At 35.0% G+C, this 25,674-nt stretch overlaps 4 protein-coding genes across 4 annotated transcripts; 2 read left to right on the plus strand and 2 right to left on the minus strand.

The window, feature by feature from the left end:
- Window positions 1-587: 587 nt before the first annotated feature.
- On the plus strand, window positions 588-7,220 carry LOC101248942 (NADH dehydrogenase [ubiquinone] iron-sulfur protein 7, mitochondrial). The gene is made up of 2 exons (XM_004251137.5): window positions 588-1,691; window positions 6,644-7,220. The coding sequence occupies exons 1-2, from the start codon at window positions 1,285-1,287 to the stop codon at window positions 6,876-6,878; spliced, it is 642 nt and encodes a 213-aa protein (XP_004251185.1). The 5' UTR covers window positions 588-1,284; the 3' UTR covers window positions 6,879-7,220.
- A 1,374-nt stretch (window positions 7,221-8,594) lies between these two features.
- Window positions 8,595-12,603, plus strand: LOC101247289 (pentatricopeptide repeat-containing protein At1g77360, mitochondrial). Its single transcript, XM_004251131.5, has 4 exons — window positions 8,595-8,671; window positions 9,444-11,336; window positions 11,787-11,878; window positions 12,261-12,603. Exon 2 carries the CDS (start codon window positions 9,484-9,486, stop codon window positions 10,918-10,920), a length of 1,437 nt encoding a protein of 478 aa, XP_004251179.2. The 5' UTR covers window positions 8,595-8,671; window positions 9,444-9,483; the 3' UTR covers window positions 10,921-11,336; window positions 11,787-11,878; window positions 12,261-12,603.
- On the minus strand, window positions 12,420-18,263 carry LOC101250366 (uncharacterized). The gene is made up of 4 exons (XM_004251142.5): window positions 18,072-18,263; window positions 13,946-14,053; window positions 13,380-13,547; window positions 12,420-12,867 (listed from the first exon to the last, which is right to left on the minus strand). Exons 1-4 carry the CDS (start codon window positions 18,171-18,173, stop codon window positions 12,745-12,747), a joined length of 501 nt encoding a protein of 166 aa, XP_004251190.2. The 5' UTR covers window positions 18,174-18,263; the 3' UTR covers window positions 12,420-12,744.
- A 1,298-nt stretch (window positions 18,264-19,561) lies between these two features.
- LOC101250957 (uncharacterized) lies at window positions 19,562-25,591 on the minus strand. Its single transcript, XM_004251144.5, has 4 exons — window positions 25,405-25,591; window positions 21,358-21,486; window positions 20,790-20,957; window positions 19,562-19,979 (listed from the first exon to the last, which is right to left on the minus strand). The coding sequence occupies exons 1-4, from the start codon at window positions 25,504-25,506 to the stop codon at window positions 19,857-19,859; spliced, it is 522 nt and encodes a 173-aa protein (XP_004251192.2). The 5' UTR covers window positions 25,507-25,591; the 3' UTR covers window positions 19,562-19,856.
- Between the last annotated feature and the right edge of the window lie 83 nt (window positions 25,592-25,674).

Consider the following 25,674-nt stretch of genomic DNA (forward strand, 5'->3'; position numbering starts at 1 on the left):
TAAAATTGATTACTTATATAATCGAATGTATCATATATATATCTACAAGCAAAATGTAAATATATGTATCAGAAGTCTATTTCTAAAACAAATGTGGTGCATACAATATTCACGTATTAGAAATAGACTTCGATGCACACAATTGTATCAACAATTACAATAATTAATTCGTTGAAATACAATCAAAACAAAAGAATGTATACAATCATATAACTAGTATATAGAATACATAGATTCCAATGAAATTGTATGTATACAATCACATAACTACATCTATTTATAAATTTTACTCCGAACGAGAATCTTAAAATTATTTACAAACTAAAATTTATAATCAAACTCTTTCTAACCCAATAATTATCAAATGAAGGCCCAAATATAAAACCTTAATAGATTGGAAATCCCAACTCTAATCTCGATTTGGGGTCTAATTTAAAACTTCAATTCCGACTCTGACTTAGACAAAATAGAAAGAAAGTACAATCTTAACTCTATTTTGTAGGATTAAGTTTATATTCAATTAGATTATTTACTCAAAGAAAAGTAACTAATGCATAAAAAGTGAAAAAAAAAAAAGAGACAACAAAACATCAATGTACAAAGTAAGTCCAACAACATATATATTACTACACATTTGAAGAAAAATAAATTACAGCAATACCATATCAAATGCATTCCAACGAGTGAGGCTCGAAGAAGGTAGTGTATACACATATTTTATATTTTACTTAAAAGAAAGGAGAGGTTGTTTTCTTGTAGACTCTCGATTCAAATCAAATGAAAAAGATTATAACAATAATAAGTAGGAAAAGGTAAAAAAGAAACTACCCGATACATCTACTACGACCATTACGAGAAAACTGCACTATCAGTTAATCTTCTATCCTTATTCTCGACCTCATTACCTTCTTGTATAAGATTATATCCTCAATCCTCTAAAATTATGTCATATCTTATCTAATAATGTCTTCGATGGACGATTATTTATGTCAATTCTTTTTGCAAAAATTAGGTAAGGGCCCAAATATGAAGCCCAATGGAAAATATCTCTCAAGCCCAAAGTATAATATCTCTCAAGCCCAAAGTATCAATAGACCGGGTTATATCCATCTACAACCGGGTATCCATATCCACTGGTAACCGTTGGATCAGTTCCACGTGTCCCGATCTGTATTATTCAATAAATTAATACTGTGTATGTATTTCTCAGACCAATCGCCGCCTCTTTCATTGTTCTTCTCTTTGGAATTCTCCAGAAGCCGGAGTTTCACCGGAGAATAAGAAATGGCGTTTATAGCTCGAAATGCGAAACTACTCACAGGAACGGCGCCGTTCCTTCAAAGGGCGGCGACGATCCACACGACACTTCCATCTCTCTCGCAGCAACCTGCCTCTTCTCCGGCCACTTACGGTGGCGCACAGCCTCCGTCCATGAATACACCAGCAGGGATATCTAAACCGGCTGAGTATGTTATATCTAAGGTGGACGATCTGATGAATTGGGCTCGTCGTGGGTCCATATGGCCCATGACTTTTGGATTGGCTTGTTGCGCTGTGGAAATGATGCACGCCGGAGCTGCACGTTACGATTTTGATCGATTCGGTATTATTTTCAGACCTAGCCCTAGGCAATCTGATGTTATGATTGTTGCTGGTACACTTACCAACAAAATGGCCCCTGCTCTTCGCAAGTATGTATACATTCTAACAGTTAATCCTCTTTTAACGTTTATCCCATACATCTGTTTACGAAGCATATGTTTGTCTATATTTGGATCCTATTTTTCCTGTAGAATTGGATTTGATATAAGCGCATTTAGGGAAATCTGATTGTATTTTTGTAATATCAATCGATTGGTTTCATGAAAACCTGTTTCGTTCTTCTCTATTGCTATGTTTCCATCAAGTGCAACAAATTGAGGATAGCATGAGATTTTCCAATTCGCTTCATTTAATCTGATTATTTGGATGTTGGTTTCTTCTCTGGCATAGTCTCCCACTCTTCCCTTTGGTATGAAGGTTGGCATAGTGTTATTTAAAACTCGTCTTTTGGTGGAGTGGTGGATTTTGGTGTAGTAATAGAAAAACGAGGTTCTCGAGCATTGTAGCTATAATGTATAAGGTAATAACGTGAGATGTAGAGGAAACTTTGTCATGCTTTGAATGATATTGGTAGAATGTTTTAGTAGGACTCAGAATGAACATAGCTCACAGGAGCAGAATAGATCATCACCCAGTGGGATGACAATCAGAATAATCTTGTATATGATATAACGCAACATGTGGCTTGCCAGGTTTCTTTAAAGTTTTGCTGTTAACGTTCTAGGAACCCTGATTAAAGAACATGTGGATTTTTTGTGAGAACATACTTAAGAATTTGTATCCGATTTTTCAACACACAAAAATGTTGAAATCATCGCTCGTCTTTTAATGAGTGTTCATGTCAATTATCGAAAATGAGTCTTCCCCTATTTTAAATTCTTGTTGGTTAAATAAGGTATCAAAGGGGCGAGCATTTTGATTTTTGTACCAAGGAAGTTGCGTATTTATTATCGGATTAAGAAATTCGGAGATTGTTTTATAGATAGCATCCAATAAAGCTTCAGACCCTACATATGGGATTACATTAGGTATATTGTTGTTTTTGTAACCATTCAACATAATGAAGACGGGCAATTGCACATAAATATTAGCAACATCTTTTGTGTTTGGTGTAATGAGTAATGACTATAGCCTGCCCACCCAGTAGTGGTGTCTTTTTGTTTTTGCAATGGTCAGCTAAAATAGTCATTTGATTATTCATATTGATTAAAAAGACATGTATATATTCTTTGGATTGTTTATTTCCTTAACTCTTTAGTTTTTGTTGGTATTTAGTTAACAACAAAAACATACCCAGTGCAGTCCTACAAGTGGAGTTTGGAGAGGTAGAGTGTATGCAAATTTCACCCACGAGGTAGAGAAGTTGTTTCCTAAAGATCTTTGGCTCAATGGCTCAAGAGCAACAAATGAAAGTTGTTATGAAAAGAAATACGATAGTGAGGAAAACATTTAATTGATAAGGAAAGCATTCAACAAAAAGGACAATAACAACGATCATATAATGCGGTAATTTAAACATAATAGACAAGAGAGGGTAGCAAATAGCAAAAGCAAGAGATTACATGTCTATGACTAGTACTACGAGAAACACGCGCTACCATACTTCCATCAAGTCTAATTCTGTTGAAAAGCGAGATAGAACTCAACTACCTACTGACCTTTTATGACCTTCATACCCTTCTATTTAAGGTCATGTCATTGGTAAGTTGAAGTTGTGTGATGTCTTGTCTAATCACCTCTTTATACTTTTTCGATCTACCTCTACTTCTCTTCATATCTATTATATCCAACCTCTCACACCTTTTTACTAGGGCGTTTCCGCATCTTTCTTTTCTTAGGTCCAATGCATCTCAACCTTGCTTTTCTCTTTGTGCGCCATGGAGGCCACTCCCACATTGTCTTAGACATCCTCATTCCTAATCTTATTTCCCTAATATGCCCACACATCCATCTGAACGTCCACATATGCTACTTGCATCTTTTGAATATGGGTGTTGTCGACCGGCCAACATTTCCCTATACATTAAAGCCGGTCTAATTGCGTAGAACTCACCTTTTAAGTTTTCGTGGTGTTTTTTTTTTCACACAAGTCTTTGGAGGCGAGTCAACAAATATGACTAACATGTCATATTAGTCAACTTATATATTTGATGTTGTAGTCTTCCGTGTTCCCCTCCCTGCGTCATGTCTATCTAGCACGTCTCTATGCTGACAAAGGATTAGTGACATTTTTCATTGTTTCTTGCACGTTGCTCCTATATCACTAGGATTTTGTACTTCAATGGATATGTCGTTGACGGTCAATGTGCATAGAACTTTGGAGTATTATGTTATGCAATAAACTCGAGGAGATCGAGGTGTATACATTATTGTTTCAATGTATGTAGTATAACAGAAATTGAAGGTTAAATAGTAAAAGAAAATGGGTAGGCATTAAAAAAAACCAAGGTTTGCTATGTTTAAGGACAAAAACAGTTACTTCGAAAAACTCTAAAGAAAAGAACATACCTAGTGTAATCCCATAAATGGGGTCTAGGAGGGTAGAGCATACATACTTTACCCCTACCTTGACTACGAAGAAAAAATTATACATATGTGTGTATGTGAAGAAAAATAGTTATAAGCATGAAGTTTTTTTTTGCTAAAGGTAAAATTATGTACTGAGAATAATATGGGGAGAGAAGTATCGTAAGAACTGGAATTAAATGAACCTATGAAGTAAAAACCGTACAGTTCATCGGAAAAAAATGAAGTGAAAACTATACCAATCAAGATCAAACTAATATTTATTGTTCAGTGTTCTGCTCTTCAAGACTAAGCTCGTGGTGTGTGCTTTAGCGCCATTTTTTTTGGTGTGTGTGTGTGTGCGCGCGCTAGAGTGTGGGCCTAGTTGGGGCTAAGCGCGAACAACTAGGTTTGAATGAGCCTATAAAAATACTCGTAAACGGCACATAGCTTCAGTGGTGAGGTTATCACATATGGATCTGGCTGGGGTGTTGGGCAAAAGAAAGAGAATAATATGGAGTAGCAGGAAATCAGTGACTTCTGCTTTCACTCCTTCATCCTTCTTTATTTTTTTAGCATTCACCTTTACACTAGGGTAACTTAATCTGCTTCAGTTCATGATAAAAAATAAGTAAGATCTAAAAGTTTTTGATTTGCATTGAGCCATTGACCATCCCAAAACAAGATCTTGTTTATGTTTCACTTGCTCTTTGAGAGAGGTAAGAATTTTTTTGATGTAGCACTAAGCAAGTGTTGTAAAAGGCTTAGGGCTTTTTGATCTAGTGGTAGGAATGCAACTTGTGATATGTGGGGTAGGTACTCATCATATGTTTGAACCTAGTTGCATAAAAGACCTAGTATTTAACTTGAGAAAGGTAGAGGGGTGAGCCTATTTGCCGCGAGTTTCAAACTGTGTGCCACTGACCCTAGGGAATTTCTCAATTATAAAAAAAGTGATGCATATATTATGTACACCTTAGCAAAGATAAAATTCTTTCCATCTGTCCTAGCCTGTGGCAGAATTGTAAGAGTAACTGGTTCCTGTTGTTGTTGGGAGGTGGCAGGTGTATACTTCATAAATCTCAGTTGGAGTGTTCTCTTTTCACCTTTGCTTAAAGTATAACGAAACGCAACTTCATCTTCAACTTCATAAAGTTCAAATAAACTGAAAAATATATGAAATCTATGACCGGACCCCTACTAAGTATCTGATAGGAATATTTGAAAGAGAATTTTCAGGAGTTGTGTCATAGCCCCCATACCTTGTCATCATTCTGATTAACTTCAGTGAATTTATTGGTGTGTTATAGAAATCAACAATTTCTAATGATCTCTCAATCATTTAATAGTCTCCTATGATTCCGCCCTTGAGTAGACCAAACTTCATTAATAATTGCCTTCTATTGCTAATTTATAATGAAAAAATATCCAGATATATTGTATTCAAAGCACCCTGTTTCAATCAGTTGTCCTCCCAGATAGATGTGTTGCCCATCTCCCACTCCATAGCTGATTTTGTTGCTGAAAATTTGCCAAAGAATTCTAATAGCCTTCCAAACACTTGCTCCATAAGCCCAGATGCAGTTGATCTCTTCTTTTGTTTTTCAGGGGCCTTTCTCACCATATTTATCTTTGTTTCCTATCCTCCATAGTGAAAGTTCTTCATTAGTGCATCTTCATTGCCATTTCATTAGAAGGCTTTGAATTTGTGCATCTCCAAAGCCATTTCATGAGAAGGCTTTGATTTTCTTTTCTCATATTTTTTTTCTCCAAGCATCCATGTTACTTGCTTAGAGTAACAACTTTCCATTTGTCTAAAGGGAACCCTTTACTTTCTATGTTTTATTGCCATAGAAAGTCCCCCTTGAGGTATATATCCATTCTCTTCCCTATTTTTGGAGTGATGGGAAACAAAAGGCGTCATGTAGGTTGGGAGAGCTCCAATACACTATTGATAAATTACTAACCTGCATCCTAGAGAAAGTATTGGCTTTTTACACCTTGGTAACATCTTTTCACATATCTACAACACCCCATTCCATATATCAATGTACCTGCATTTAGCCCCTCCCGGGACATTCCCATTTAAACGAGTAAAACCCCTGTTTCTCCTCCAAGAATTCCTAAAAGTTGCTGAAAGGTTAAGACTTCATTAATTGTGATAGATTGAACTTCTCCTCCGGCTAATGTGAAGCCTAGATATCCCTTCAAAGCTGTGCGTCGGCATCACACCTAAATTCTCCAAAGTTCTTTTTCTTTATTCCGCTGCAGGTGCGGCTCTAGTGTGTTTAGCCTGAATCTTATAGTCCTACACTTCGTAGATTTTCTTCTATGTTTGCAAGGAAACCTTGTATGCCTGTCAGTCTGTCACCTTTCTGGAATCTGGTACTTAATGATTTGAACAGCTCAACTAATTAGCTAGGCTTCTCTTCACAAAAAAAAAAGAAGAAGAAAAGGTTCGGAGGAGGATGGTAATTAATTGCTCTAATAGGCTTCAACATATTAAGCCATATTGCTTCTTTTTTTCCTATTGCAGGGTCTATGATCAAATGCCTGAGCCAAGGTGGGTCATCTCCATGGGGAGCTGTGCAAACGGTGGAGGGTACTACCATTACTCGTATGCTGTCGTGCGAGGCTGTGACAGGATCGTCCCTGTTGACATTTATGTTCCAGGTTGCCCACCTACTGCCGAGGCTCTTCTGTACGGAATTCTTCAATTGCAGAAGAAGATAAATAGGCGCAAAGATTTGCTTATGTGGTGGACCCAATAAGAGCCTTGTTTTTACGTTTCCATCGATCTGTATGGAAATAAACGTTTGTTGAAGTACCATCCAAGGAAGAGAGATCTTCTTGTTTTTCTTTTGGGTGAATCTTTTGTATCTCTCTGCTGGACCTTCTATGTTTCTTTTGTATGTTAATCTGATGTTTAGTGGTGCTGTCTAAGCTTAAGTTGGTATATTTCAATAAAGCTGCTGTGCATCCTCTAAAACTGGGGAATGGATTCAGATATTTTGATTGTGAAGTGTAATTGATAGATTGAGAAGTCTTGTGCATCTAATCATATCATATATTATTATAAGTGGGAAGATCCAAACTACAGCGTTGAATTACAATTTTGTCTCTCTATTAAATTAATAAATGAGTAGATAGATATTGCTTTTAGTTGTAATTATAAATTTCATAATGGAAGAATTTGATATGTTATGATATGGAAATTCATTCATCACTTTAATTTAGAAATCATTTAGCTTTTAATTCTGATTATAAATTTCATAATGGAAGAATTTGAAAAGTTATGATATGGAAAGTAGAAAGCAATTTCATAATTAAAATTTGAACTTAAAGAGTCATTTTTAACGTATTTAAGAATTAACTTACAATGGAAGCTCACCATGGCAAACTAAATTAGGGAAATAGGGCAATTCAATATGAGAAGATAAGAAAGTTAGAAGTTGTAAATGAGGATAATCAAAAAAATACTGAAAATTGATAATTAAGAAGAAAAAATAACAACGGAAAAAAAGAATAATTTAATACATGTGTAGTATTAAACAATGAACAATTTCATGTTGATATGTTTTTAACAATAACAAAGTTTTCTTTTCAGAGTATAAAGACTTTTTGCAATATTCTCGTTTTCTTTCTCCATTATAGAATTTTTCTTCCATCAACCATTTAGAATTGCATGGCTATTGGACTTTTGAAGTATAGATATCAATTTAGGGTATATGTAGAAATTTTCTAATTGTGCATTTAATGACATACATTAAGCATTTTTATTATTCATTTTTGCATATACAAATATATCATATGTTTGGACCTAATAAACTTAAAAAATTTTCTGCCTATTAAAAACAATGAGATCATTTCATTGATCTTCATCAGTGAACCCATAAAATTTGAGCTCTAATAGAATTAAGTCGTCAAATTACAAAAAATTCACGGATTAATATACACAAAATTAAGTTCAAACAAAGTTCATCACATATATTTGACATTTCAACGTCATGTAACCCGACTTAATAAATTTAATAAATTTAGCGTTTTCTCATGTGTATTAATATATGCTAATTTTCTTTATTACATTTTAACACTCTAATTAACATGAAAATTTAGTAGGAACATTGAAAACAGACCGATAACAAATACTCACCATTAAATTATCCTAACTATTGTCATTTATTTTGACATTTCAAAATAACAAAACATAAATCCAAATAAGTTTTTCGTGTGTATCAGCACATGTAATTATTGAAATCGCTCTAACAGAATTCTCAGAGAATACTTGTTTTGATTCCGACATGCTTACATATTTTAAAGAATAATTTTTCGCGTGCATTAGTACATGATATTCTCGTAGCTAAATATTTGATTTGTGTATCAAGGTTATGGAAAATTGGGCTGTATTCTGTAAGTTGGGCTTTGGTGGGCTTTGAGTTGGGTCAAGTGGCCCATGTAAAAACATGGGTTCTCTTGATCCCTAAAATGGAGCGGACCGCAATAAACCTTCAATTTACTGAGAATTAAGGAAAAATAATTCATCAAACTTTGTTCATCTTACCAGGTAATAAATTCATATTTGTAGTATTTTTTATTTTTTGCAACTGGAAAATGCTGTTTTTTGTTGGTTAAAGATTGTTTTTTTGTACATTTTTTCCTGCTGTTGTTGTGTGTTCTAAACTGAATTGTGTGTATAACATGCTGTAGCCTGTAAGCTAATGATTTGATTGGATTCTTTTGATTGTATGAAATTTGATTTGCTTGAAGTTGATTTTGTGTATGCTTTAGGCAAATGGAATAGAGGCTATTTAGTTGTTTCAATGAGTTATCTCGAATTTACATGTCGAAAATGATTAGCTAGTGAGACCAAGTTATTGAATTTCATTTACTTAATAACTGTGGTGTTCGAGACCTCTTGCTAGTAACAGGTACCGGGTAACTGTATCCACCAAGGATAAGACATATAGGAAGAAATCATCTGTTTTGTCGAAACTGTTTAATGGTATTCCCGTTCGCCTGATGTTCAAGCATAGATTAACTTTAGGTACGTTTATTAGGTATAGGGAAATATTCCTCCAACTGTTGTGCCAAATGAGGAAAAAAGAATTTTTTTTTTCAGATTTTGGTGCTTGCTACAGCCCATTGCTAGTACAAGTAGCTAAGTTGAAGTAGATAGGTTCATATTTGAGTTGTAAAAGAAATTGAAATTATATTCGTCTTTTGATATGTGTGAATTGCTTCTATCTGAAAATGAACAAAAGAACAATGTTCAACTTTAACATATCAAGAACCCAAAAGATCGAATGGTAACTCCTGTTTCTTTGTAACTTTTTCAGATACTTTTCAAGTTTTTTTTTTCTTTCTACAAGGAGGATCATGTTGCGACGATTTCATCAGAAAGTGTGTGGTAGAACGATGAATTTTACCCGAATGTATAGTTCTAAAGAAACAACGGAAGTTAAACTTGATCCACTGACAAGACTTTGTAAAATTATGATGTCTTGTCCAAAGGTGGGGCTCGACATAGAGCTTGACCAAAGTGGGATTAGGGTATTACCGGAGATGGTTGAGGATGTCCTTAAGAGATTTGAGAATGCTGGAATGCTTGCGTATCGTTTCTTTGAATGGGCTGGTAAACAACATAATTATGAGCATAGTACTAGAGCCTACCACTCCATGATTGGATCTCTTGCCAAGATAAGGCAATATCAGATGATGTGGGATCTTGTAAATGAGATGAAAACCAAGAGAATGCTTAATATTGAGACATTTTGCATAATCATGAGAAAATATGCTAGGGCTCAAAAAGTAGAGGAGACTCTATACACTTTCCATATCATGAACAAGTTCGATGTGCCTCCCAACCTAGCGGCTTTCAACGGCTTATTGAGTGCTCTATGCAAATCGAAGAATGTGGAAAAAGCTCAGGAGATTTTCGATACTAAGAAGAATGAATTTACTCCCGATTCAAAAACATATAGCATTTTGATTGAGGGATGGGGAAGGGCTCCAAATCTTCCCAAGGCAAGGGAGGTTTACAGGGAAATGATTGAGGTAGGCTGTAATCCGGACATTGTGACTTACGGGATCATGGTTGACATACTTTGCAAGGCCGGCAGGGTTGATGAGGCTGTTGAAATTGTCAAGGAGATGGACTTCAGCGGTTGCAGGCCAACGTCCTTTATTTATAGTGTTTTAGTCCATACATATGGGCTAGAAAATCGGATTGAAGATGCGATAGATACATTTCTTGAAATGGAAAAAAATGGTGTTGAGGCTGATGTAGCTGTATATAACTCACTAATTAGTGCTTTCTGTAAGGTAAATAAGTTCCAAAATGTCTATATGGTTCTGAATGACATGCAAATCAAAGGGGTGACTCCCAATGCAAGGACCTGCAATATTATTCTCAGTGGCTTGATTGCTCGAGGTGAGACTGATGATGCTTTCAAGATTTTCCGCAGGATGCTCAAAATTTGTGATCCTGATGCTGACACGTATACTATGATGATAAAGATGTTTTGTGAGAAGAATGAGATGAAAATGGCTCGTAAAGTGTGGAAATATATGAAACGCAAGCAATTTGTTCCCAGTATGCATACTTTTTCTGCACTTGTCAATGGATTGTGCGACGATGCAGATGCCCCTGGTGCCTGTGTGTTAATGGAAGAGATGATCGAGAAAGGAATGCGCCCTGGTAGGATGACATTTGAAAAATTAAGGAAACTACTTCTCAAGGAAGAGAGGGAAGATGTACTTGAATTCCTTCAGGAGAAACTAAATCTTATGGTCAGGGAACCCTTATCTGATTAAGAAACCATTTAGATGACATATTTCTGATGATTCGTGATTATAATCTGCTGTTGTTGAATCTGACCTCTAGAGTCAGAATATGCAAGTGTCTTGTACTGTTTCAGCAACGGATAAAGATATACATGTCACATCACAACTGAGATAGCTAAGGACTAAACTTCATCAGTGAGACTCATTTGGAGCACTTGTCAAATCTATTACGTTGGAAAAGTGAGGCCAGTTCCTTGTCAAATACTGGAGTTTTGGAAACGGGGTAGGACACAGTTATCTTGCTTCAACATGGTTATCTCTGACTTCAATACTTCTTCTGGATGTGGCTAGTTCCTTTCCGTTTTCAGTTGATTAGTAAAGGAAACTTCAGCAAGTGAAAGATGGTCGATACAAGTGGACAAAAGCCAAACAGCTTTACAATCAAGGTCAGAACTCATGCAGCAATGTAAATAGTTTTGTTGTCTTCAATCTATCAGTGCATCATAAATCAAATAAAGAAGAATCTATCTGTTAATGCATTGGTCAAGCACTGTATTTTGGCGGCTATTATTAGTGTTCAGGCCTGATGTCACTTTTCTGTGCGTGCTCTCTCTGCCTTGTCCTTATGCGGGTTAAAAGGACCATCTTGTTTGATGTCTAGTTAAAACTTTTTCATAAGAAATGAAGCTTCATCTACAATTCACGTATTTGTTTTAATTGCTCTATAATTGATATATATGTGATTCTCGGTGTGGAGCTCTCTTATTAGTATCTTTTCATTTCTCCTGAAGTAGTTTTATTATCCCTCACCACTTCTTGTTCTACAGCTTCCCCAAACTCAGTTTCTGGGGCTGCAAACTCTGTTTTTCGTGTATTCTCATTATTCTTCTGTCCAGGGCCCTCGATCTGCATACATGAGCTGATTTCGGTACCTCCTGGAAGGAACTAGTTGAAGAGGTGAAAGAACGCTAATGCTTCATCATCTAAGGTATATTCCTGCTGTAATTTATTTCTTCTACACTGTTGGCACAATTGATGTAGTTCTTGTTGAAAGCGTGTGACCAGCTTATTTAAAAGTTTAAGCTATTAGTGAAAGTACACATTTATTTTCTTAATTATATTCTCAGCACATCCCTTGAGTAGGAGCCTGATTCTTTTTTCATGGGTCAAGCATATTGTGGGAAAAGTCTACAGCTTGTCTCAGCATTTGCCAGATCTTCTCCTTTATTTTCTTGATGAAAAATGTTTCTATTGTACTATTACATCATATGCATGATAATGAGGTTATTGTCACTTTATCTTGGTCGTGATCTTTCACGTTTTTTTATCAATTGGGAAAGCTGATATATTTCTGTCCTCACATCAATCAGGATTCACGGTTGCAATGGGACTTTCGAAACACAATGAGTTGTTCCCATATGCACTTGCATATTTCCGTTCAAAAAGTAAAAGGAGCTCAATCAATCAAGCAAACTCTACACGCAATGTGGCTGGCCAGGAGAGAAGTAAAACCAACTAGACAGCAGAGAGAGAAAGAAGAGCTTGGGGAAATAGCATAGTAACCAACACCAATCACAGTGAAAAAAAAAAAAATAGATCCAGTCAAACAGTTTTACCAGATTTCACGTTAGATGACTAAAAAAAAAGCTATTCTGAAAAACCCTGAAAGACAATACTGACATCAAATAACAATGGTTTTCTTCATGGAAGTAACCATCTAATCTCGTGCAAGTAGTTCGTGCGCAATGTACATTAAAAACCAACACACCCATTCCTCAGCAGTTAGCAACTTGCACTCTCTACATTGAGAGTGCAAAACAGTTAACACTTCTTCACTATAGAGCAATGTTGGATCTACCTCACTACATTAAAAGTGGCACTTGGTTTGGAAATCATCACTGGACACTCCCCCTTTTCATCATACTCAGCGAACTCATCTCCGGACAAATCAATGCCTTCAAATTTCGTTCCCTCAAGCTGCATTAAGTGAATCAAATTAGAACTGGCACAACATCTCCCATAACACAACCTAAAAATTGGGAAATGTGGATAATAAAGTTATAGCTTTTCTTTAATATAGCTACATACAACATATCTGGAAAAAAAGTTCTTTAGAAAATAGTCAACAAGCTTTCTCAGTGGCCAATTTGGGCTAAATATTAGCCCAAATTTTGATGGCCTGAGCTAATAGAAGTGTGGGCCAATAATCAGCCCAAACATGGGCAGATTACGATTTCACGGGATAATCTTGCCACCTCTAGACATGTAAGCAGAACATATTCTCCAAGAAGTTAACTAGGAGATACATGACCTCGTTAAAGAAATAGAAATATATCCTAAGAATCCCAACAACAGCTCAAAACAAATGAAAAATTAATAGGGCAAAGAAATCTCATACCTGAATTAAATATTTCGACAACTTTTTTTATGATAAAAATTTTCTTTAATTTTAAGAAACACCAAAGCAGAAAGCCAGGGAAGAAGCTTACAGATTTAGCTTCCCATTCTCCTTGGAAAACATAATCCAGCAGCTCAAAACCCCTGCACTCAAATAGCATCAAAGGTGCAGATTTTCCAGCTTCACTATCAGCGTGAGTCAGAGGACGGCCGCGGCCAGTGATCATGGTTATTGTACCATCCCTGCCACAGAACTTACACTGGAAGCAAAAGTCACAAAAGACTTAGTAATCAATCAAATCTATGCAACATCAAGAGCTGCAAAATAGCAATAGGATATCAAAGGAGAAAAAACAAAAAAGAAGGTACCAATTAAGGCTCAAAACAGACTTCCAAGGATATAAAAAATTATTCAACATGTAGAGCTAAGAAACAACAACAGGGGCATTTACTATGGCTTAACCCATTCTGAATGTTAAAGATATCCTAATTAACTCTGTATCTCACCTCAAATTCCAGGCTGTCACAGTGATTTTAAATTCAGTGTAAACTAGTTCTGGGTCATATCTAAACTAACAAATATGCACTCAGATATGCATAGAGAAATGTCTGATGCAGTAGATTATATCGTCACAAAGGAAACAGGAGGATAGGTCACCTTCTGGATAAGGTGGGTGTGGCCCTTGCCAATAGGAAGAGGAACAGTTTCAACCAAGCTAACATAAGTCTCCTTTTGGGTGATTTCACCACAATGGCCACACTTTAGCTGCAAAATTTAAAGAAAAAGAAAAAGTTTAATGAACTATAAAAAAGGTATTAATGTAGGACACCAAATGGATGATATCATCACACAGAAATAATTGGCATAATTAACTTATGGAAGCAGTAATACCTCAGATGAACATAACTGAAAGAAAATTTCAGTACTACTATATTGATAGAGAGTTGTAGTACACATTACAAATAAAATGACAGAACTTTCAGTACTACTATATTGATAGAGAGTTGTAGTACACATTACAAATAAAATGACAGAAGCTTTGCATGAGATGGTTTAACACTTTAAGGCGTCTTAAAATGGTGGAAGTGAGGTATAAATTAAAACAAAGTTCGTGTGAGATGGTGTAACATTCCAGAATGTCTCAAAATGAAAAACATGTCATATAAATTATAACAAAGTACACAGCAGTTCATACAGTGGAAATGACCCTATAAGATAAAAGAGAAGGCATATAGTTGAAATGACCCTATAGGATAAAGGAGAAGGCATACCATGGAAATGACCCTGTAAGATAAAAAAGAGAAGGCTGTCTTGGGATAAGAAACCTTCAACTACATAACAATAACTTCTTACAAGTTATTTGGAGAAGGGTATCAATCAACATATGGAAAAACGCATAATGGATGTTTACACCATTAAAATTGAAGCTTCCTGATCATTCAGACTTAGTAACAATTATTGTTCCAACGAGGGAAGGAAACGCATGAAACTTGGGTTTAAGAAGTCCACTTTTCAATTGGAAGGTTAGCAGACTGGCACTTTGCTTCAGAAATTGGACCAAGCCTCGTTGGCAACCAACTGTATCAGTGAATAATTATACTTACTTGGAACAAAAAAACTCTTCATACAGAACACAAGCAAGATAGACACAAAAATTTAGAAGCTAAGATGAGAGAGAGTCTTTAACAAAGAGAAATCAAGAAAAAGAAGAATGGAAAGATAAAATTGAAATAAACTACCAGAAGAGCTGCAAATAAAACCTATCATGGCACCCATCAATTAGCTCAATCACACTGAGAAATTATATAGAAGCACATTAATGAATTGCCACGGAGGACAAAAGCCTAAGTATGCATTTTATAAACAGAACACAAGGAAAAGACAGAAAAACTAAAAAACTAAATCACAACTATGAATAAGATAAGATAGTTTGACGACGAAATTGGAATGAGACTTGAAAATCCCTAAAAAGACACCTATGAAGCATGTTTGACTCGAGACAATCTCAATGGGAAAGGTTTCTAGTTTGTATACAGGTGCTATCTACGTTTGGAGAAGATGGAAACTGTAAACCATTTGTATTGTACTGCACAGTAGCCACAGATCTGAGGCACACTTGAACTATAGCTTATGGAGAGTTGATAAAGCCATCAAAAGGATTTGGTGGAAGATACCTGCTGCTAGGAACAAGAGGTGTTTTGATGGAATCCCAACTCAAAATCACTCCCTCAAAGTCAAGTGCTTATTTTATATTTCAACTCCAAATACTCCCTCAAAATCAAGTGCTTACTTTATAAATTTTTGCTGAACTAATATGACTACTGGAATTAGCACTAATTAGTGGTTGGATTTTGTAAGATCCCTTGCCTCAGATTGACACTAAAAAAGGGATTCATTAGTTCTTTTGTTAATGCTTTTTCCTTTCCTTGTAACTATGCATCTACTTGATGCTCGTTTTTGAACGAAACATCTAACCTTATCAACAAAAAAAAAAAAGACACCTATAGAGGCACAAAACAATTAACTCGATAACACCAAGAGTACATTTAAAACATAGTATGATTATCACAAAGTTTGAGATGGAAACCAGAATCCTGAACATATACGTGCATCTATAACAAAACACGAGGATGTCAAAATGAGAAATGAGAAGAATGTGAATAAATACATAGTTCAACAATCAAAACTATGAAACTGTAGAGCAAGACGAAAAAATTGAAATGAGCTACCAGAAGAGCCATACACAACACCTACAGAGACATGCATCAATAAACTTGAAAGATGCATACAAACGCAGTAGAACAATCGCAAAGTTGGAGGTCAAGAGCTTAAACTCTTAAACATGCACTAATACACATTAAACAAGGAAATAGACACAAAAATCAAAATACTAAGACGCAACTAGGAATAGATTGATAGTTACATTAAAATTAATAACAAGGTGAAATTGGACAGTGCACAAGCAGAACCCTAAAAAAGCACATATAGAGACACACATCAACTAGCTCAATTACAAAGCATAGATAGGCAATAGAGTAATGACAAATTAAAGATTGAAAACGTCAAACTAAAAATAACAGACAGGCATTCCCACACAGAACGTAGAGATATACACAAAATTTGAAAAGCTAAATTTAGAAATAGGAATAGACTAGATAACTTGACAAAGAAACTTAAATGAAATAATGAGCTACCAGAAAAGATTTAAAAGAATAACTAGAAAGCATCATCAATTAGATCATAGATAAATCAAATAGAAAGACAATAGAGTAATCATAAGCTTCAATGTAACATCCATACTTTATACACATAACACAAGACAAATATGCATGACAAACGAAGAAGCTAAAATCCAACTATTAGAGGTGTTACACCCCACCACTTCTGTTTATCTACTAGATTAGATCTTATGATTATTTACGAGATTAGCTTGATAGTATTTATCAGTTACCTCATTTGAAAAAATATCCTTAATGTAAGTAGCACTCCTAGGAAGTTAGTTACTTAATTCATGGATTTAAATACAACTTCAAATTCAATACAAAATCATCTTTCGTTTCCTCTACAAGTTTATACATAAACTAGGAATAGTATAGACAGTTTGACAAAGAAAATCATGGAAATTAAAAACAAAATTATGAAATTAAAATGAGCTTCCCAAAGATCCAAAATGAATAGCTAGAAAGCATCCGCAGTTATATCATTAAAACGAAAGTAACACACATACATATGCACACAGAACAAGAAATTAGACTCGAAAGTCATCATTAGAAGAAACATAAAACTAAGTCACAACTAGGAACAAACAGATGTCCGACAGAGAAAATTATGAAAATGATGAACATGGATACAAAATTGCGTTTTGTTGCCTCAATAGCCCTAAATAAACACCTAAAGAGCAGAAACAATAACTATGTGTGTGTATTTACTATAGAGTCAACATCAAATAAATCAACCTTCATTTCTCAGACACGCAAATGCTATAAAATAACTACAACTTGTAAAGACGGATATCTTAAACAAATAGTTATAAAACATCATCAGTTATTCAATCTTCAAAGGGAAGATCACATAATATCACAGTAGAACAATCGTAAACCCTATAGTAAGTAAATGAATATGAACACAAAACAAATAAATACACACGACATTCTGAATGTAACAAAAAATATATTGCAACTAGCAATAAACTATAGTTCAGCATAGAAAATCACAAAAATGGAGAGCACGACGATGAAATTGCACCAAGTTACCTCAACATCACTTAGAAAAACACCTAACGAGAAGATATAAAATCCACTGTGTGTGCATATTTACAATTGAATCAACATCAATTTGATCGATGTTCAGTGAAAACCGCATAGACATGAGTACATGACAAATCAATAAAATAACTACAAATTATAGAGTAGGATACCTCAAAAAAATAGCTATAAGGCATCATCATTTATATAGATCAAAGGAAAAATCACACTAAATATAATCGTTAACCCTAAAGTAAGTAAAGGAAAATAAATAGTAACGAAATTCGAGAAGGAAAAAACAAGTTGCTACTAGAATTAAAAAATATAGTTTGTCATTAAAAAATCATCAAAAATGAACAACACGAACATCAAATTGCAGTGAACTACTTGAATATCCCTAAAAAAAACCTAAAGAGCAAATAAAACCCACTGTGTTTGTATTTTTACAATAGAATCAACATCAATATTCATCGAGAAATCGCACAGACATCCAAATGCAATAGAATGAGTGAAAATTATAGATGCGTTTATGTGGATACCTTGAAGTGGTAACGGAAGTTTTCATCATCGCAACCGCCATGTGGCTGAAGGTCGGTGAGGTTTTCAAGCTCCGCCTTGATTTCCAGCAAGAAGTTCACCATTTTTCTTTCTGATCGCTGGTTCGAATCAACGCTTTCACTCTGATTCTCTCAATGCTCTCTTCTTCAGAATGGCACAATGGGAAAGGCGTAATGAGAAAAGAGAGTAATTTATAGCCTATTATTGGATGGTAAAAGAGTAAATTACCACATTTTAATTCCGGAATCCGGATAGAAGCTTCCAAATTATCTGCTAGTAAATTAGTTTTGATACATAATACTACCCCACCATTTTTAATTATCATATTTTTCTTTTGAATCAAATTATAAAATTTTTTATTAATATTTTAATATAAATTTTCATCATATCAAATTATAAAATATTATAATTTATAATATTTTTCATATAATTTATTATTTAATATTAATGTGAATGGATGGAGTATAAGGTTATTTGTTAATGTGATCAAACAAGTTAAAAATTCAATTTAAAATTATATCGAAAACAAATATATGGATATAGAATAATAGACTCTCCTGGTTTAATTTTTCTCCAAACTTCGAATATAGAGAGAGTTTAATTCATCAAGTTGGAGTACACTTTTTCCTCATTTGAGGTTTTTGATATTTGCTTTGAAAACTTATTTATTTAAATTTCGACAATATAACTATATTATGAATTCGAGATATTGAGACATTTTGCAATACAGATATAAAGAAATTTTGCAAGACTTAAAATAAGAATATGAGACGTTCAAAAATGACTAAACATAGATTCGAAGTAATGACTAACATAAAAATAAACTGTATAAAATTAGTTTACCTAATTGTCCATGAGCACAGTGGCAATGATCACAGAAGGGCAATTGACCTGTTGTCTCCCACTTGCTACATATCTTTGTTTTCCAATATACAGGCTTGATAAAAACAGAATCTGATTCAACATTTTCATGCTTGCTAATCTCAATCAATTTAGGATCATTTTTGTACCCAGCAGTTTCGATGCTTATTGCAGAACTCTCCCTGTACCTTACATATCGATCTTAAATTTTGAAAGACGTTCATCAAGAAGATTACACTAATCTCCATAAGGAAACTCCTCTCATTTATAAAACTTCCATAAACCTTAAGAAACAACAATTCATTAAAAAAATAACAACTACACGTCAATCTCAATTTCAAACAAGTTAGAATAGGCTATATAAATCATCATTGTTTCGTTTAACCTCAATTTATGGGCTACCCCGCATCTTCCATTCAAAAAATGGGGTGTGTGGGGTATTTCAAACAACGGACAAAGGAAAAGGAGCTCAATCAAACAACTCTACCCACCATGTGGCAAGGAGAGAAGTAAAACCAATTAGACAGCAGAGAGAGAAAGAAGAGCATAAGAAGCACTCCGGAGAAGAGCTTGGGAAATAGCGGTAACCATCACACACGACACATCGATATACCAACGCCAATCACAGTGAAAACACTATAGCTCCAGTCAAACAGTTTTACAAGCTTTCACATTAAATTTCTAAAAAGAGCTATTCTGAAGAAGCCTGAAAGCCAATATTGACATCCATAACAATGGTTCTCTTCATGGAATTAACCATCTAAGTTCGTGCAAGTAGTTCGTGTTCAATGTACATCGAAAACTAACACTCCCATCCTCAGAGTTAGCAACTTACACACTGACAGTGCAAAACAGTTATACTTCCTTTCAATGTACCAGCAACACACAATAGAGCAATGGAGGATCTACTTCACTACATTAAAAGTGGCACTTGGTCTGGAAGTCATCACTGGAGCCTCCCCCCTCTCATCATACTCAACAAACTCATCTCCAGATAAATCAATGCCTTCAAAAATCGTTCCCTTAAGCTGCATTAAGTGAATCAAATTAAAACTGGCTCGACATTTCCCATAACACGAAAAACCAAAGAATTGGACATAGAGCCTAAGAACTGCAAGTCTCTTCAGCAACCAAAAATTGTTACAAAGACATCTGACCAAAAAGTTGCTAATACAAGCCACAGAGAAATCAATTAGAAAAAAAAAAATGAATGTTATCCTAGTCGTTTTTTATGTTACCTGACAAAATCAGACAAGTTTAAGCCCTTATAATTCAAGGAGAACAAATCCAAAGACAAAACGTAATATTTATGTACATGATATAGTTGTTGTAAACAAGTATGGGCTAAAAAGCGGTCAAACCAAACTCGGCCAATTCTTACTAAGCTTTAATTGTTTTATTTATTCTTTTATAGGCTTTTAGTACCTAATAAAATTATAGCTTTTCTTTAATATATCTAGCTATATATAACATATCAGGAAAAAAAAGTTCTTTAGAAAATAGTTAACAAAATTTCTCATGGGCCAATTTCGGCTAAATATTAGCCCAAATTTTGATGGCCTGAGCTAAAATATGTTCAGGCCAATAATCAGCCCAAACTTGGGCGGACTATGATTTCATGAGCTAATCTTGCCACCTCTAGAACATAGAACATATTCTCCTCGTTAAGGAAACGAGAAATATATTCAAAGAACCCTGACAACAGCTAAAAAACACATGGAGAATTAACAGGGCAAAGAAATTTTATGCCTATTTTTAATATTTCGACAACTTTTTTATAACAAAGATTTTATTTAAATTTAAGAAACACCAAAGCAGAAAGCGAGGGAAAAGCTTACAGATTCGGCTTCCCATTCTCCTCGGAAAACATAATCCAGCGGCTCAAAGCCCCTGCAATCAAATAACATCAAAGGTGCACTCTTTCCAGCTGCACTATCAGCGTGAGTCAGAGGACGGCCGAGGCCACTGATCATGGTTATGGTACCATCCCTGCCACAGAACTTACACTGGAAGCAAAAGTCACGAAAGACTAGGTAATCAATAAAGTCTATACAGCATCAAGCGCTGTAAAATAGCACTAGGACATCAAAGGGGGAAAAGGCAAAAAAGAAGGTAACAATTAAGGCTCAAAACAGACTTCAAGGATATCAATGTTATTCAACATATAGAGCTAAGAAACAACAACACGGGCATTTACTATGGCTTAACCCATTCTGAATGTTAAAGATATCCTAATTAACTCTGTATCTCACCTCTAATTTCAAGCGGTCTCAGTGATGTTAAATTCAGTGTTAACTAGCTCTTTGTCATATCTAAACTAACATATATGCACACAGATATGCATAAAGAAATGTCTGGCGCGGTAGATTATATCATCACAGAAAAGGTAACAGGAGGACAGGTCACCTTCTGGACAAGGTGGGTGTGGCCCTTGCCAAGGCGGATGTGGCCCTTGCCAACGGGATGAGGAACAGTTTCAACCAACCTCACATAAGTCTCCTTTTGGGTGATCTCACCACAAAGGGTACACTTAAGCTGCACAATTCAAAAGAAAAAGAACAAGTTTAATGGACTATGAAATAGGAATTAATGTAAGGCACCAAATGGATGATTTCATCACACAGAAAAAATTGGCAAAATTAACTTATGGAAGCAGTCACATGAACATACCTGAAAGGAAATTTCAGTAGTATTATATTGATAGAGAGTGTAGTACACATTAAAAATAAAATGACAGAAGGTTTAACACTTCGGGATGTCTCAAAATGGAAGAAGTGTTGTATAAATTAAAACAAAGTTCATGACAGATGGTGTAACATTCCGGAATGTCTCAAAATGGAAAATGTGCTATAAATTATAACAAAGTAAATAAGATTTTATACAGTGGAAATGATCCTATAAGATGAAAGAGAAAGCTGTCTTGGGATAAGAAACCTTCAACTATATAACAATAGTTTCTTATAAGTTATTTGGAGAAGCGTTACCAATCAAAATATGGACAAAGGTCATGGCACAGTTAATATTTCCAATTGTTTAAGTGTTTGGAAACACATCTCAATCTGTGGGATTTGTTTGATAGGATTTTGGCAGTTACAGAAGGAGATGGAAAAGTACTATAGTTTTGGAAAGACGCATAACTGGGATGTTTACAGCACTGAAATTAAAGTTTCCTGATATATTCAGACTAACAACTATTTTTCCAATGAGGGAAGGAGATGCATGGAACTTAGGTTTAAGAAGTCCTTCATTTGGGAAGTCAGCAGACTGGCTCTTTGCTTCAGAAATTGGCCCAAACCTTGTTGAGACCGGGGCAGCCAACTATATCAGAAAATAATTATATTTACTTGGAACAGAAAAACTCTTAATTCAGAACACAAGCATAATGACACCAAAATTCAGAAGCGGAGATAAGAGAGTGTTTATGACAAAGAGAAATCAAGAAAATGAAGAACGGGAAGATAAAATTGGAATGAACTACCAGAAGGGCCACAAACAAAAACCTATTGTGGCAACTATCAATTAGCTCAATCACGCTGAGAAATTACGTAGAAGCACATTAAATGAATTGCAGTGGAGGTCAAAAGCCCAAGAATACAATGCCTACAATGAACACATGGAAATAGACAGAAAAACTGAAAAGTTAAACCACATCTATAAATAAGATGGATAGTTTGAGATGAAATTAGAACGGGACTCAAAAGATCCCTAAATAGACACGCCTATGAAGCAAGTTCGACTCAAGACAATCTCAATAGGAGACGTTTCCAGTTTGTATACAGGTGTTATCTGTGTTTGGAAAAGATGGAAATTGTAAACCTCTTGATATTGTACTGCACAGTATCCACAGATCTTTGGAGCATGTTCTACTGTATTTTTTGTTTAAAATGGGTCATTCCACAGACTATAGAGGCACAGTTGAAATGAAGTTTTTGGAGAGTTGATAAAGCCATAAAAGGATTTAGAGGAAGATACTTGCTGCTAGGAATAGGAGGTGCTTTGATGGAATCTCAACTCCAAATCACTCCCTCAAACCCAAGTGCTTACTTTTATCTTTTTTTGCTGGACTAATATGGCTACCGTAATTAGCACTGATCAGTGGTTGGATTTTGTAAGATCCCGTGTCTTAGATTGACACTGAAAAGGGACTCCTTATTCTTTTGTTAATGCTTTTTCCTTCCCTTGTAACTATGCAACTACTTGATGCTCTTTTGTGAATGAAACATCTTACTTTACCAACAAAAAAAAACACATATAGAGGCACACAACAGTTAGCTTGATAACAACATGAGTACATTAAAAAAAATAGCATGATAATCACAAAATTTGAGTGAAAACCAGAATCCTGAACACATACATGCATCCATAACAGAACACAAGGATATCAAAAGGAGAATTGAAAAGAATATGAATAAATACATAGTTTAACATCAAAACCATGAAACCGTAGAGCAAGAAGAAAAAATTGGAATGAGCTACCAGAAGAGCCATACACAACACCTACAGAGGCATGCATCAATAAACTTGAGAGACGCATAGAATTGCAATAGAACAGTCGCAAAGTTGGAGGTAAAGATGTTAAACAAGGGAATAGACACAAAAATTGAAACTAAGAAGCAACTAGGAATAGATTGACAGTTTACATAGAAAGTGAAGAACAAGTTGAAATTAGACAGTACACATGCAGAACCCTAAAAGGCACATATGGAGACATACATCAACTAGCTCAATCACACAGAACACATAGAGAAGCAATAGAGTAATCGCAAATTAGAGGTCGAAAACATCAAACTTAAAATAACAGACAGGCATTCGTAACACAGAACATAGACAATTACACAAAAATTGAAAACCTAAGTTCAGAAGTAGGAATAGGCTCGATAGCTTGACAAAGTTACTTAAAAGTATCAAGCTCAAGTAAATGAAAGAATGAGCTACCAGAAAATATCTGAAAGAATAGCTAGAAGGCATCATCAACTAAATCATAGATAAATCATATAGAAAGACAGTTGAGTAATCATAAACCTCAAGGTAACGTACATACTTCATACACAGAAAACAAGTAACTATGCAGGAAAATGTAGAAGCTAAGTCCAACTATTAGAGATGTTATGCCCCACCACTTTTGTTTATCTACTAGGTTAGATCTTATGGTTATCTACTAGATTAGCTTGATAGTATTCATCAGTTATCCCATTTGGATAAATATCCTTAATGTAAGAAGCACTTTTAGGAAGTTAGTTACTTATTTCACGGATTTAAAGACAGCTTCATATTCAATAAAATCTTCTTTCATTTTTTCTAGAAGTTCATACAGAAACTAAGAATAGTACAGATAGTTTGACAAAGAAAGTCATGGAAATTAACAAGAAAATGATGAAACTGAAATGAGCTTCCTGGAGATCCAAAATGAATAGCTAGGATGAATCCTCAGTTAGAACATGATTACGGAGGTAACACACATACATATGTACACAGAACAAGGAATTAGACTAGAAAATCATCAGAAGAAGAAACATAAAACTAAATCGCAACTTGGAACAAACACCTTTTCGACAGCGAAAATAATGAAAATGAAGAACATGAATGCGTAATTGCACTGGGTAACCATAATAGCCCCAAATAAACACCTAATGAGCAGAGACAATCCAGTATGTGTGTATTTACAATAGAGTCAACATCAAATAGATCAACCTTCATCGAGAAATCACAGACATGCAAATGCAATAAAATAAGTAAATAATTACAACTTATAAAGGCGGATACCTTAAGCAAATAGTTACATCAGTTATGTCGATCTTCAAAGGAAAGATCACCTCATATCGCAGAGAATAACAGTAAACCCTATAGTAAGTAAAAGAATATGAACACAAAACAAATATATAGACACGACAATCGGAATTGAAAAAAATAAATTCAACTAGGAATAAAATATAGTTTGGCATAGAAAATCACAAAAATGCAGAACATGAAGATGAAATCGCATTGAGCAACTTCAACTTCCACCTAACGAGCAGATAAAATCCACTGTGTGTGCGTATTTACTATCGAATCAACATCAATTCGATCAATGTTCCTGAAAATCACATAGGCATGAGTAGATAACAACGCAATAGTATATATCTACAAATTATGGCGGATACCTTACACAAATAGCTAAAGCCTAATAGGCATCATCATTTACATCGATCATCAAAGGAAACATCACACATAGAACAATCGTAAACCCTAAGTAAAGGAAAAAATAAATAGTCGCAAAATGAGAAGAAACAAGAGCCTAACGAGCAGATAAAAGGAATAAAATATAAAGTTCGGGATAGAAAATCACCAAAATGAAGAACACGAACATGAAATTGTAGCGAACTACGTGAATATCCCTAAAAACACCTAACGAGCAGATGAAATCCAATGCGTGTGAGTATTTACGATAGAATCAATACTGAAAATTATAGATACCTTGAAGTAGTAACGGAAGTTATCATCATCACAGCCGCCTTGTGGCTGAAGGTCGGTGATGTTATCAAGCTCCGCCTTGATCAACAGCATGAACTTCACCATTTTTCTTTCTGCTCGCTGCTTCGAATCAATGCTTTCTTTCTGATTCTCTCACTGCTCTCTTCTACAGAATGGTAGAATGGATAACGCGCGATGAAGAAAGAGCTATTTATATAATGTTATTGGAGGGTAAAAGAGTAAATTACCATATTTTGCTTCTGGAATCCGGAT

The sequence above is a fragment of the Solanum lycopersicum genome, chromosome 11 (assembly GCF_036512215.1).
Source record: "Solanum lycopersicum chromosome 11, SLM_r2.1".
Classification (NCBI taxonomy): Eukaryota; Viridiplantae; Streptophyta; class Magnoliopsida; order Solanales; family Solanaceae; genus Solanum; species Solanum lycopersicum.

Bases quoted from the DNA above. Each gene is read 5' to 3' on its own strand.
- LOC101248942 (XM_004251137.5), top strand. From the start codon at position 1,285: ATGGCGTTTATAGCTCGAAATGCGAAACTACTCACAGGAACGGCGCCG. The intron at 1,692-6,643 runs GTATGTATACAT...TTCCTATTGCAG, and splicing joins ATGGCCCCTGCTCTTCGCAA to GGTCTATGATCAAATGCCTG.
- LOC101247289 (XM_004251131.5), top strand. From the start codon at position 9,484: ATGTTGCGACGATTTCATCAGAAAGTGTGTGGTAGAACGATGAATTTT.
- LOC101250366 (XM_004251142.5), bottom strand. From the start codon at position 18,173: ATGGTGAACTTCTTGCTGGAAATCAAGGCGGAGCTTGAAAACCTCACC. The intron at 14,054-18,071 runs GTATCCACATAA...TAAATTTTGCAG, and splicing joins ACTTCCGTTACCACTTCAAG to CTAAAGTGTGGCCATTGTGG. The intron at 13,548-13,945 runs GTGACCTATCCT...TTTTGCTTCCAG, and splicing joins ACACCCACCTTATCCAGAAG to TGTAAGTTCTGTGGCAGGGA.
- LOC101250957 (XM_004251144.5), bottom strand. From the start codon at position 25,506: ATGGTGAAGTTCATGCTGTTGATCAAGGCGGAGCTTGATAACATCACC. The intron at 21,487-25,404 runs GTATCTATAATT...TGAATTGTGCAG, and splicing joins ACTTCCGTTACTACTTCAAG to CTTAAGTGTACCCTTTGTGG. The intron at 19,980-20,789 runs GTAAGCTTTTCC...CACTTAATGCAG, and splicing joins GAGAATGGGAAGCCGAATCT to CTTAAGGGAACGATTTTTGA.